The sequence below is a fragment of the Mangifera indica genome, chromosome 1, assembly GCF_011075055.1.
Source record: "Mangifera indica cultivar Alphonso chromosome 1, CATAS_Mindica_2.1, whole genome shotgun sequence".
NCBI classification, from domain to species: domain Eukaryota; kingdom Viridiplantae; phylum Streptophyta; class Magnoliopsida; order Sapindales; family Anacardiaceae; genus Mangifera; species Mangifera indica.
Window position 1 is genome coordinate 26,152,115 of NC_058137.1, and position 13,570 is coordinate 26,165,684.

Below are 13,570 nucleotides of genomic sequence, written 5' to 3' on the forward strand. Positions count from 1 at the left end.
TTTTTTAGGCAGAAATCTTCTAACTTATCTTTGGGGAGAGGTTTTACATTTATTGAAATAATTTTTTATTTTTAATTTTTTTGAAAAATTAGAGCCACAAAAATGTAGATCTTTTGAAATCCTTCATAGTCTTCTAATATATTTTTTGTATTGGTGGCATTTTGTGTGATTATCAGTCAAAATTGACCTGACTGACTTGCTTTAGTTGGAAGTTTTTGAAGCTATATCAATGTGGTGCAAGACAGCCACAGAATGCTGCCGTTGACGAAGACTAAGTGAGCTTCTTCCACGTATGAGGCCAAAAATTTGGGCCCTGAAAGTCTAATTTGAGTTTTTTTTTCCAGGGAGATACCGACTGATCAACTATTACAATTAATGTCGTCAAATCTAATAGTCAGATAGGTAAGTGGATAAATAGACTTCACTTGATTCTCAAATCCTTATGGTGACTGAATTTTCTTCTTTATTTCACCTTCTTGCTTGAAGAACTACATGATTATGGCTTCTTCCTCTGCCGCTTCTTCACATGGTTGGCTTCTGCTGCCATGGCTTAAAACTTTCCTAATTCTCTCTGCACTCTTATGTGCAACCATAGTCTCTTGCACTGGAACTGAAGTCTCTTATTCTGATCACTGTGCTTCTATTGTCTCTGAGTCAACCCCAAAAGATCTTGAATTCTCCACCTTGCCATTTCCAACCTTCCAATATGGTTACTATGAGGGTGGGCATAAAATCTTAGATCCAAACCCATCTCAGTACTCATCAACTGAGAGGAAAACGATGTTGTTTCAGACTGAAAATGTCTATGGCACTGATGATTCAGATGTTTTCAAGGTCGATGGGAGCTTGATTTTACATAGCTGGCACCTAAATGTTAGGGATCAGGATATGACATATGCTCAATCAGTCTTCAGAAGTGTGGGGTTTGGGGAGGGGGCTTTGAGTTTCAATTTAAAAGGATTCTGGTCAATATCTTCCGGGAAGCTGTGCATGGTGGGAAAGAGTTCCAGTCTCTCCTCAGAAGGTAATGTTCTTCATCATTCTGCTGTCCTGAAGCTTAATGGTGTAAGGACTTCAAGTGATATTACCAGTCTGGTTAGTGGAACTCTGCAGAGCTTGAGTTCTGCTGATGATTTGAATTACTTTGAGCCGATTTCCCTGTTGATGTTTCCTGAAGTGAATTACAAGTACACCAAGGCTTCAAAAGAATCAATCGAAAATGATTTTTCTGGTGAGATTAATGTTGCAGCAGAGAACTCATCACTCAGTTTACAGATGAGTAAAACTGTCTGCTCAATCTTTGGGGGAAGAGACACCGGATATGAATTAGATTATGAAAGTGATTGCAATTCTACAAAGACTTGCAATCCTTTTGGTGATGTTGTTGGATATTTGCCACGAGTGATGTCCTTGAATAAGTTTCAGTGTTCAGCGGATGAACAAAGTTTAAGGTTTTTGGTGGAATTTCCAAACACTAGCTGTTCCAGGTATTACTATTCCAACCCTTTCAATCCAAACACAACGTTTGTTGGAGAAGGAACATGGGATTGGAAGAAGAAGCGCCTATGTATTGTTGCTTGCAGAATCTTGAGCAACAATGGTGCTTTGGATGGCTCTCGTGTAGAGGATTGTTCCATAAGGTTGACGTTGAGATTTCCTGCAATCTGGTCAATCAGAAACAGAACGGCCATGTCAGGCCAAATTTGGAGTCAGAAATCTGCAAATGGTGGCAGTTACTTCGACAGAATTGTTTTCCGAAGTACTGAAAATGACAGGTTCTGGCTTCCAGGGCTGAAGTATATGTATACAGCAACTGAGAAAGCGAGAAAGATGTCATGCTTGAAGAAGGCACCCGTTAGAGATGGTGGGGGAAAATACCCAGATGGGTACTCTTATGAAATGAGCTTTGATATGTCAGTCAGTAGCTCTAGACAGAAAATTGGGTGGGGTTTTTCACTTCAGGTCTCTGTTGGTGATCAAATTATTCAGTCACCCGATTATTACTCCAGGCCAATCTCAAGCTCTAAGCATATGAGTTCGGGTGTTGAAGAGAATACCAATATTAGTGCACCAGTTAACATCAGCTACAAAATAAGCCTCTCACCACATTGTTATGTGCAATTGGATAGTGTCAAAAATCTATTCAATACGTCCTTGAGTGAGAAATACGGGCGAGTTGAAATATTTGTTGAAGGGATTTATGATCCTGAGACTGGGTGCCTTCGCATGGTTGGCTGCAGATATCTTTCCTTGAGCAGTCAGAAGCTGACAAACGATTCAATGGACTGTGAGGTTCTTGTCAATCTTCAGTTTCCTGCACTAAATGCAAAGAAAAATGGGGTCTATATTAGGGGAACCATCACAAGTGCTCGCAAAGATTCTGATCCTCTTTACTTTGAGCCTCTTCATGTCACTTCAACTGCTTCTTACACCATCTGTGAAAGAAAATCAGCATGGCGGATGGATTTGGAGATCATCATGGCTCTAGTCTCTGACACACTTGCCTGTGTTTTTATAGTGTTCCAACTTCTGTATGTGAAAAAGAACCCCACAGTTCTGCCTTTCATTTCACTTCTCATGCTCACAATTTTTACTCTGGGTCACATGATAGTACTTATGTTGAACTTTGAAGCCTTGTTCTTGAGAACCAGAAATCACCAAAGTGTCTTCCTTGGAAGTGGAGGATGGCTAGAAGTGCACGAAGTGATTGTAAGAATAGTCACAATGGTGGCTTTTCTGTTAAAATTTCGTCTTCTCCAGCTTTCATGGTCCAAAAGAATGGGTGAAAACAACCATAAGGCCTTGTGGGCTGCAGAGAAGAAGGCATTATTTGTGTCTTTGCCTTTGTATCTAGCTGGAGGTTTAATAACTTTTTATGCAAGCTGGAAGAACAACAATGTTGGGTTTTCAACCCAATTTTATCATCCTTATTATTCTCAGTTTGACAACAACCAGCATTCTCTTTGGAGGGACTTGAGATCTTATGCTGGTTTCATCCTGGATGGTTTCCTTTTCCCACAAATCCTCCTCAACATGTTCTACAACTCAAGAGAAAATGCACTTTCTTGCTTCTTTTACATCGGATTCACCTTGGTTCGCTTGGTGCCACATGCATATGACCTTTATAGGACTCACAACTATGTCCAAAATTTTGATGGTTCATACATATATGCAGACCCTGCTGCAGATTTTTACTCCACTGCTTGGGATGTCACCATCCCACTTGTTGGCATCCTTTTTGCCGCAATCATATACCTCCAGCAGAGATTTGGCGGACGGTGTTTCCTTCCTTGCAGGTTCAGGGAGGTGGAAGTAGTTTATGAGAAGGTACCCGAAGCTAGTGAAGAATAGAATGAGTGTCGTTGGTGTAATATAGTAAACTTTGTATTGCATTTTTTACTTCTGCCTGATTCCATGCTGGTGAAGTTGTACTGGAAAACCTCTTTGTAAACCAAGACTATGTGCTCCAAGAAATGAGAAGTATCTTGTAATATTATCTTGGATCTTTGTAACTGAGCTATTAAAAGGGTGTAAATTATCCGGTAGCTATTAAAAGAATGTAATGAACTTTTTGGGTCTGTGGGTTTTTTTTAGTGTTAGCAAAGAGTTTTGTCGCTTTTCTTTTCTAACAGTGGTATAGCTGTAAAAATTAATTTATAAATTGATTCAATTTTCAGTATGATACTTTGGGCTTTTTGGGTTTGAGTGTTAGTAAGAAATTTTGTGGTTATTCTTCCATTAAAGTCACATAGTTGCAAAAAATAATTTATTAATTTATTGGATTTTAGAATATTCTACACTAGGGGCTAAACCAAATATTTATGTATTTTCTTTTTAGTTGGGCTTGTTTGATGGTGTTGCCTCCCGCAAGACTCATGACCTGGGGAGAGGCAAGTTTGATTTAAGGAAAAACTTGATTCAAGAGAGGGGTTTCCAGATTTAGTTTGCATGAAGTAAATATCATAAAAGGTGACAAGGTATGTCTAGTATTTATAAATTTGAGAGTTCTTTATTTGATGTAAAAAATAGTTTTATGACATTACAAAATACAATTTAAGATTTGTTGGTGTAAAAAGGATCAAATGAGACGTTAGAAGATATTTAATTGAGAAAATGATTGATTTAGAGTAATATTCAAAAGAAAATTGTTAGTACCATTAGATTAACCTTATCCTTACATCAAAATGGATAGTAAGATAAGTTTGAAAATATTTATAGATTAAAGTCATTGATTAATAGATTATGTTTAAAGATAGATATGTATCTATCTTAAACAAAAAGGGTAAGAGATAAATCTAAGCTCCAATAAAGGACATGGCCAGGACAATACATAAGTACTGAAAGAGTAAAACTATGTGCACCTACTAACTTGTAAACTAAAGAAAGACTTTACTATATGATGAATTATTTATCTTTAATATAAAATTATTTAATTACATAATAACATAACAGATTCTTACACATAATTTTGTTTTTATTGCATCTAGGAATCCCTCGAGAGGGGGTTGGAAATATTAGAATTTATGTAAAAAAAAAAAAAAGATAATACAAGTGTCTGAAACTGTATTCTCCAAACTAAGCGTGTGCATTTATTTTCCTGCACAATTCAAAGTACTTATTTGAAGCAAACAAAGCTTAACATGCTTAACATTTCTATGCTCTGAAAATCATAATCACCCAGAAGAACAAACCTGGAAAACAGAAAAGGGAAAATATATAAGAGAATACTAAGAGCAATAAGTGATAGGAATCAGCATCAAGTCTGTTTTCCTTCCTAAAGTTATACCAAAGACCTCACTCATGTCTATATCATCAGGATTCATCCCATTCGGGAGCTTCCAATCAAAATGGTAAAGAAGTTGTGCGAGTGGCAGCTCAATATTTGGTAGTGCAAACGTTAAGCCTGGACAAATTCTCCTTCCAGCTCCAAATGGAATGTATTCGAAATCCATCCCCCTGAAATCAATTGAGCTGTTAAGGAATCTCTCAGGATAGAATGTCTCAGCGTCATTCCAGTATCCAGGATCTCTTCCAATTGCCCATCCGTTGACAATGACTCTGGTTTTCTCAGGAATCTTGTACCCGTTAATCTCACAACTCTCTCTGCATTCCCTTGGAAGTAAAAGAGGTAAAGGAAAGTGCAGCCTCAGGGTTTCTTTTAGCACTAATTTTAAGTACTTCAATTCCTGAATTTCAGTTTCATCAACATTTCCTTTTCCATCAAAGACTCGTCTTACTTCAGCTTGTGCTTCTTTCATTACCCTTGGGTTTCTCATCAATTCTGTCATTGCCCACTGTAAAGCCGTTGTTGATGTCTCACTTCCAGCGCCGAAAATATCCTTAAAAAAAAAAAAAATTAAATTATCAGCTTGGACACAATTTATTCGGTGCCCATTTCCTAGTATCAGAATAATTTCAGTTTGCTTTTATAACATAACTCTCAGTGGCAAAGGGTTTAAATTCTAAGTGCTTTCAGCAAATTAAAATAATATTATACTAACCCCGATGACTGCTTTGATGTTGTCGTCAGTTAGGGGAAATTCAAGGTCACCTTCTCGCTGGACTCTCAAAAGAACATCAACTAAATTTTCCTTTACTTCTCTTTCGCTTGTTTGTGTTCTCTCCTTCTCTTTATGCTCATTCAGGATTTTTTCAAGTATTCTATCACTCTTCTGATGCAGCTTCTCAAGCTTCCCATCCGTTCCACTAATAACCTGAATTGCTTTAACGGAAGGGTAGAAATCAACAAGGGAGAAACCTGCAGCTGCCCGTGCGATTTCCAATACGCATGATACGAAAGCTTCTTCATCTTTGCATCTTGCCCCAAAAGCTGCCCTGGCTGTTATGCCGTATGTCAATCTTACAATTTTATCACTGAGATTGATTACTGATCCTTCATGAGCCCGTATGGCATTAATGAGATTTGAGACCTCTTCTTCCCTGAGTGATCGCAGTGATTGGACTGGCCTTGCACTTAAGAGCTCTATGGTTGCAATTTTTCGGAGCTGTCTCCAATAATTTCCATACGGTGAAAAACCAATATCAGTATACTCATAACTTGCCAACTTAGCGGAAACCAGAAGGGGTCTGTCTGCAAACTTGATGTCATGGGTTTTCATAACTTCTCGGGCAATCTCTGGAGAAGAAACTATGATAGTTGAAACTTCACCGAGTTGGAGGTGCATCAAAGGTCCATATTTTCTGGCCAAGTCTCTGAGGAGGCGATGGGGTAGTGAACCAACCAGCTGGTGCAAGTTTCCAACGAGAGGTAGTTTCCCGGGCCCTGGAGGCATCTTTGAGCTTGAGTTCCAGGACTTTGATCCCTTTATTATTTTGGCTGCCATGAACAAGAAAAGGATGGAAATAAATATGGGGGTGAACGAGGGCAGTAGAAGCTCCATGAAAATGAGGAAGACAAACACCAGTATTGATAGAACACTCTCCTCCCAAGGAGTTTACTCAAAGTTCAATGTTGTACTACGATCATTTGAACATAATTAGTTGCTTTTTATTGAGAAAACAAGATATCACTTGGACTTTTTATTGACAGTTTATTGATGGTTAGTGTACCTTAGCTCGAACCACCTAAGATTTTTATAAAATGGTTACTTGCTGTAGTGTAATTGTAGTCTTTTATAAGTCATGTATTTGTTAAACGATAACGTGTGTCTATGTATTCTTTATTTATTTAGGTAAACTCTAATTGGGCCGTAGTGTGCGTGTATGTGTGTGTATATATATATATTTGATTCTGGTTGCCACATGCAATCTTTTTCATCTCACAGTCAACACCCCACATGTTTGCGATCTGACAGTTTCACCCCATCTCAAGCCACGTCACAGCCCAAGCAGTCTCTAACTGGGGTTCCTCTGCTGGTGATCTCTACCCTCTACCGGCGTTCATCCTATTCACTCCATCTTCACCTTCACCACTCGTCATGTAACTCCCTAGCTGGTAAAAGAGAATAGAGTAATTGATGGAGAAAAAAATTGTAGTTGGTACCGCATCAATTTATTTTATGTGATAATTTTATTAGGAATTTGTACGTGTAATAATATTATTACGGTTTCTAAGTGTTTAACAAGTTAACATATACGAACCCATAAACTGCTTTTATAAATATTGCTGTTAATTACGTGTCAAGTATCAATTAGGGTTTATAATATAAAAATTTTACATTAAAGTGTAAGTAAAGTAAGTGAGGACGTGTACCACTGAAAACATAGAGTAAGCTATAATCAAGAGATCAGGCAAAAAGGACAAATAATCTTGTCTTCGTCTTGTAATCTTCTTCTTTTTTAGTAAAATTTTTCTCCATCGTTTATCTATAATTTTTCTTGTATTGGGTTTTCCGGGTAAATGTTTGTGTTTTTGTATTGAGTATTTGTGCCTTTTTTTTTTTTTTTTTTTCCTGATTGTCTTTATTGGGTTACATAACAAAGACATAGCTTTATAGCCTTTTATTGATGAGATTGGACTTTTAGTTACAAGCTAGCTTTTATTCAACTGCTCTATAAATTACACGAAAACCTAGGTTTGAATCAAGTGGGGTGAATGAATACATAAATACTTTGCTATATCACCTCAATGTGACAGCAAGTTTACTTATGTCGTTCAGAGGGCCAAGGATTTATTTTCAGCCAAAGTACTTATTATTTTAAGTTTCTACCTTTTAACTTTGAAAATTTCAAATATTTATTCATAACTGGTTAAAATTAATAGTTTTAGAAGTAAAATCATTATTTTATCTGTAATATTAAAAATAAATTAAAATTTAATCTCTTTTTTCCCCCTAAACCCTAAAAACTAATCATTTTTCCCCCTAAACCTTAAAAACTAACTATTTCCCTCATAGACAAAGTTTTAAAAAAATGATATTTCCCCCCTAGGGTTTAGTTTTCAAACTTTGGCGCCATCTCCGACGTCATTGTTGGTGGTCTCTCCCTCCCGAAGCTTCCTCTTCCTCCAACAATATCTTTCATCTCAATAGACGCTCGAATGACGTCGAATCACACCAGGGAGACGAAGAGCTTCATCGGAAAAATGAAGCCCTTCGTGTTCCCAGACTTCTTCTGGGAAGACAATCATGATTCGATGCCTATCAGGCGTCCAACTAAGATGAGAGAGATCGTCGGAGGGAGATGAAGCTTAGGGAGGGAGAGGCCGCTGGTAATAATTCCGAAGTTTGAAAACTAAACCCTGAAGAGGAAATATCATCTTTTAAAATTTTGTCTACGGGGAAAATGATTAGCTTTTAGGGTTTAGAGGGGAGTTCTGTTAATTTTAACCGTTCATAGGTGGGTAAATAAGATTTTCAAAGTTAGGGGGTGGGAAGTTGAGATAAAAAGATACCTTGGGTGGGAAATAGTCCTTTGCCCCATTCAGAGTCTCAACTTTAAACTGAGATTTACGGTCCAATTTTCCTAAGACTGCGTGTTCTTATTATTATTATTTTTTCTTAAGAAGAAGGTGGAGGATGATAAGGAACGGGAATAATGTGCAGGTTTTCTTTTCTTCCAACTGTTATACCAAAGGCTTCTGTCATGTCTAAATCTTCATTCTTCATCCCACAGGGAAGTTTCCAATCAAAATGGTAAAGAAACATCACAAGAGGAAGCTCAACATTTCCAATCAAAATGTGCGGGTTTTTTACTTCTGCCTGATTCCATGCTGGTAATGGAAAACCTCTTTGTAAACCAACACTATGTGCTTTAAGAAATAAGGAGTATCTTGTAATATTATCTTGGATCTTTGTAACTGAGCTATTAAAAGGGTGTAAATTATCCCGTAGCTATTAAAATAATGTAATGAACTTTTTGGGTCTGTGGGTTTTTTTAAGTGTTAGCAAAGAGTTTTGTCGATTTTCTTTTCTAACAGTGGTATAGCTGTAAAAATTAATTTATAAATTGACTCAATTTTTAGTATGATACTTTGGGCTTTTTGGGTTTGAGTGTTAGTAAGAAATTTTGTGGTTTTTCTTTCATTAAAGTCACATAGTTGCAAAAAATAATTTATTAATTTATTGGATTTTAGAATATGCAACTGTAGGGGCTAAACCAAATATTTATGTATTTCTTTTTAATTGGGCTTGTTCGATGGTGTTGCCTCCCGCAAGACTCATGCCTGGGGAGAGGCAAGTTTGATTTAAGGAAAAACTTGATTCAAGAGAGGAGTTTCGAGATTTAGTTTGCATGAAGTAAATATCATAAAATGTGAGAAGGTATGTCTAGTATTTATAAATTTGAGAGTCCTTAATTTGATGTATAAATTAGTTTTATGATATTACAAAATATAATTTAAGATTTGTTGATGTAAAAAGGATCAAATGAGACGTTAGAAGATATTTAATTGAGAAAATAATTGATTTAAAGTAATATTCAAAAGAAAATTGTTAGTACTATCAGATTAACCATATCCTCAAAAATAAAATATAATGTATTCATTGAAAATACATCAAAATGGATTGTGAGATAAGTTTGAAAATATTTATAGATCAAAGTCATTGATTAATAGATTATGTTTAAAGATAGATATGTATTTATCTTAAACAAAAAAGATGTGCATCTATTAACTTGTGAACTAAAGAAAAATTTCACTATATGATTAATTATTTATCTTTAATATAAAATTCATTATTTAATCACATATTAACATAATAAATACTTGCATATAATTTTGCTGTTATTGTATCTAGGAATCCCTCGAGATGGGGTTGTAAAAAAAAAAAAGATAATATATGTCGTTGAAATGTATTCTCCAAACTAAGCGCGTGCATTTATTTTCCTACACACTTCAAAGTACTTTTTTGAATCAAACAACGCTTAACATGCTTAATATTCTATGCTCTGAAAATCATAATCACCCAGAAGAACAAACCTGGAAAACAGAAAGGGGAAAATATATAAGAGAATACTAAGAACGATAAGTGATAGGAATCAGCATCAAGTCTGTTTTCCTTCCTACAGTTATACCAAAGACCTCACTCATGTCTATATCATCAGGATTCATCCCATTCGGGAGCTTCCAATCAAAATGGTAAAGAAGTTGTGCGAGTGGCAGCTCAATATTTGGTAGTGCAAACGTTAAGCCTGGGCAAATTCTCCTTCCAGCTCCAAATGGAATGTATTCGAAATCCATCCCCCTGAAATCAATTGAGCTGTTAAGGAATCTCTCAGGATAGAATGTCTCAGCGTCATTCCAGTATCCAGGATCTCTTCCAATTGCCCATCCATTGACAATGACTCTGGTTTTCTCAGGAATCTTGTACCCGTTAATCTCACAACTCTCTCTGCATTCCCTTGGAAGTAAAAGAGGTACAGGAAAGTGCAGCCTCAGGGTTTCTTTTAGCACTAATTTTAAGTACTTCAATTCCTGAATTTCAGTTTCATCAACATTTCCTTTTCCATCAAAGACTCGTCTTACTTCAGCTTGTGCTTCTTTCATTACCCTTGGGTTTCTCATCAATTCTGTCATTGCCCATTGTAAAGCCGTTGTTGATGTCTTACTTCCAGCTCTGAAAATATCCTGAAAGAAAAACAAATTATTAAATTATCATCAGCTTGGACACAATTTATTCAGTGCCCATTTCCTAGTATCAGAATAATTTGTCAGTTTGCTTTTATAACATAACTCTTAGTAGCAAAGGGTTTAAATTCTAAGTGCTTTCAGCAAATTAAAATAATATTATACTAACCCAGATGACTGCTTTGATGTTGTCGTCAGTGAGGGGAAATTCAAGGTCACCCTCTCGCTGGACTCTCAAAAGAACATCAACTAAATTTTCTTTTACTCCCCTTTCGCCTGTTTGTGTCCTCTCCTTCTCTTTATGCTCATTCAGGATTTTTTCAAGTATTCTGTCACTCTTCTGATGCAGCTTCTCAAGCTTCACATCCGTTCCACTAATAACCTGAATTGTTTTAACGGAAGGGTAGAAATCAACAATGGAGAAACCTGCAGCTGCCTGTACGACTTCCAATACGCATGATACGAAAGCTTCTTCATCTTTGCATCTTGCCCCAAAAGCTGCCCTGGCTGTTATGCCGTATGTCAATCTTACAATTTTATCACTGAGATTGATTACTGATCCTTCATGAGCCTCTATGGCATTAATGAGATTTGAGACCTCTTCTTACCTGACTGATCGCAGTGATTGGACTGGCCTTGCACTTAAGAGCTCTATGGTTGCAATTTTTCGGAGCTGTCTCCAGTAATTTCCATACGGTGAAAAACCAATATCAGTATACTCATAACTTGACAACTTAGCGGAAAGCAGAAGTGGTCTATCTGCAAAGTTGATGTCATGGGTTTTCATAACTTCTCGGGCAATCTCTGGAGAAGAAACTATGATAGTTGAAACTTCACCAAGCTGGAGGTGCATCAAGGGTCCATATTTTCTGGCCAAGTCTCTGAGGCGGCGATGGGGTGATGAACCAACCAGCTGGTGCAAGTTTCCAATGAGAGGTAGTTTCCACGGCCCTGGAGGCATTTTTGAGCTTGAGTTCCAGGATTTTGATCCCTTTATTATTTTGGCTGCCATGAACAAGAAAAGGATGAAAATAAATATGGGGGTGAACGAGGGCAATAGAAGCTCCATGAAAATGAGGAAGGCAAGCACCAGTATTGATAGAACACTCTCCTCCCAAGGAGTTTAATCAAAGTTCAATGTTGTACAACAATCATTTGAACATAATTAGCTGCTTTTTGTTGAGAAAACAAGATATTACTTGTGGACTTTTCTTAGCACTAATCAAGGAAAAGAACATCCATTGGCCTTTCTTTTGTTGGATGACACAAGTTTATCATCATGCCGAAATTATATGATTACTGAATTCAGTGTATGTGACCGGATCAATTCTGACTGAAAAACTTTTCTACAAATGGTGAATAAAGTATCCGCCAAGTTAAGATTCGAATCTCCATCATGACCACCTCTAAAAGGACTTGAAAGCCATTTTTTGTTAACTTATTGGGCACTGAATATGACTAGGTTGACAATTTTTCCCACTGATGGTTAGTGTACCTTAGCTCGAACCACGTAAGATTTGTATAAAATGGTTACTTCTTGTAGTGTAATTGTAGTCTTTTATAAGTCATGCATTTGTTAAACGATAACGTGTGTCTATGTATTCTTTATTTATTTGGGTAAACTCTAATTGGGCCATAGTGTGCGTATGTATGTGTGTGTGTGTGTGTATATATATATATATATATATTTGATTCTGGATGCCACATGCAATCTTTTTCATCTCACACTCAACACCCCGCATGTTTGCGACTGACAGTTTCACCCCATCTCAAGCCACGTCACAGCCCAGCAGTCTCTAACTGGGGTTCCTCTGCTGGTAATCTCTACCCTCTACCGGCGTTCATCCTATTCACTCCATCTTCACCTTCACCACTCGTCATGTAACTCCCTAGTTGGTAAAGGAGAATAGAGTAATTGATGGAGAAAAAAATTGTAGTTGGTACCGCATCAATTTATTTTATGTGATAATTTTATTAGGAATTTGTACGTGTAATAATATTATTACGGTTTCTAAGTGTTTAACAAGTTAACATATACGAACCCATAAACTGCTTTTATAAATATTGCTGTTAATTACGTGTCAAGTATCAATTAGGGTTTATAATATAAAAATTTTACATTAAAGTGTAAGTAAAGTAAGTGAGGACGTGTACCACTGAAAACATAGAGTAAGCTATAATCAAGAGATCAGGCAAAAAGGACAAATAATCTTGTCTTCGTCTTGTAATCTTCTTCTTTTTTAGTAAAAGTTTCCTCCATCGTTTATCTATAATTTTTCTTGTATTGGGTTTACCGTGTAAATGTTTGTGTTTTTGTATTGAGTATTTGTGCTTTATTTTTTTCCTGATTGTCTTTATTGGGTTACATAACAAAGACATAGCTTTATAGTCATTTATTGATGAGATCGGCCTTGTAGTTACAAGCTAGCTTTTATTCAACTGCTCTATAAATTACACGAAAACCTAGGTTTGAATCAAGTGGGGTGAATGAATACATAAATACTCTGTTATATCACCACAATGTGACAGCAAGTTTACTTATGTCATTCAGAGGGCCAAAGGACTTATTCTCACCTAAAGTATCTTCATATCTCAATTTTTATCTCTTAATTTTAAAATTTTTAAATATCTATTTATAATTAATTAAAATTAATGGTTTTAAGAGTAAAATCATCATTTTACCTATAATATTAAAAATAAATTAAAATTTATTCTCCTTTTCCCCCTTAAACTCTAAAAACTAACCATTTCCCCCATAGACAAAATTTTTAAAAAATGATATTTCCCCCATAGGGTTTAGCTTTCAAACTTCGGTGTCATCTCCAACGTCATTGTTGGTGGTCTCTCCCTCTTGAAGATTTCTCTCCCTCCAGCGATATCTTTCATCTCAGTAGACGCCCGATTGACATCGAATCACATCAGGGAGACGAAGAGGTTCGTTGGAAAGATGAAGCTCTTTGTGTTCCCAAACTTCTTCTAGGAAGACGATAATGATTCAATGCCTATCGGGCGTCCAACTAAGGTGACAGAGATCGTCAAAGAATA

The 13,570-nt window shown here is 36.5% G+C and overlaps 2 protein-coding genes and 1 pseudogene across 2 annotated transcripts; 1 reads left to right on the forward strand and 2 right to left on the reverse strand.

Moving 5' to 3' along the window:
* Window positions 1–498: 498 nt before the first annotated feature.
* LOC123228944 lies at window positions 499–3,351 on the forward strand. Its single transcript, XM_044654503.1, has one exon. It carries the CDS (start codon window positions 499–501, stop codon window positions 3,349–3,351), a length of 2,853 nt encoding a protein of 950 aa, XP_044510438.1.
* Window positions 3,352–4,623: 1,272 nt separating this feature from the next.
* On the reverse strand, window positions 4,624–6,520 carry LOC123192291 (cytochrome P450 71D10-like). Its single transcript, XM_044604787.1, has 2 exons — window positions 5,502–6,520; window positions 4,624–5,339 (listed from the first exon to the last, which is right to left on the reverse strand). Exons 1-2 carry the CDS (start codon window positions 6,399–6,401, stop codon window positions 4,728–4,730), a joined length of 1,512 nt encoding a protein of 503 aa, XP_044460722.1. The 5' UTR covers window positions 6,402–6,520; the 3' UTR covers window positions 4,624–4,727.
* Window positions 6,521–8,459: 1,939 nt separating this feature from the next.
* Window positions 8,460–11,600, reverse strand: LOC123192513 (annotated as a pseudogene).
* Window positions 11,601–13,570: the final 1,970 nt, after the last annotated feature.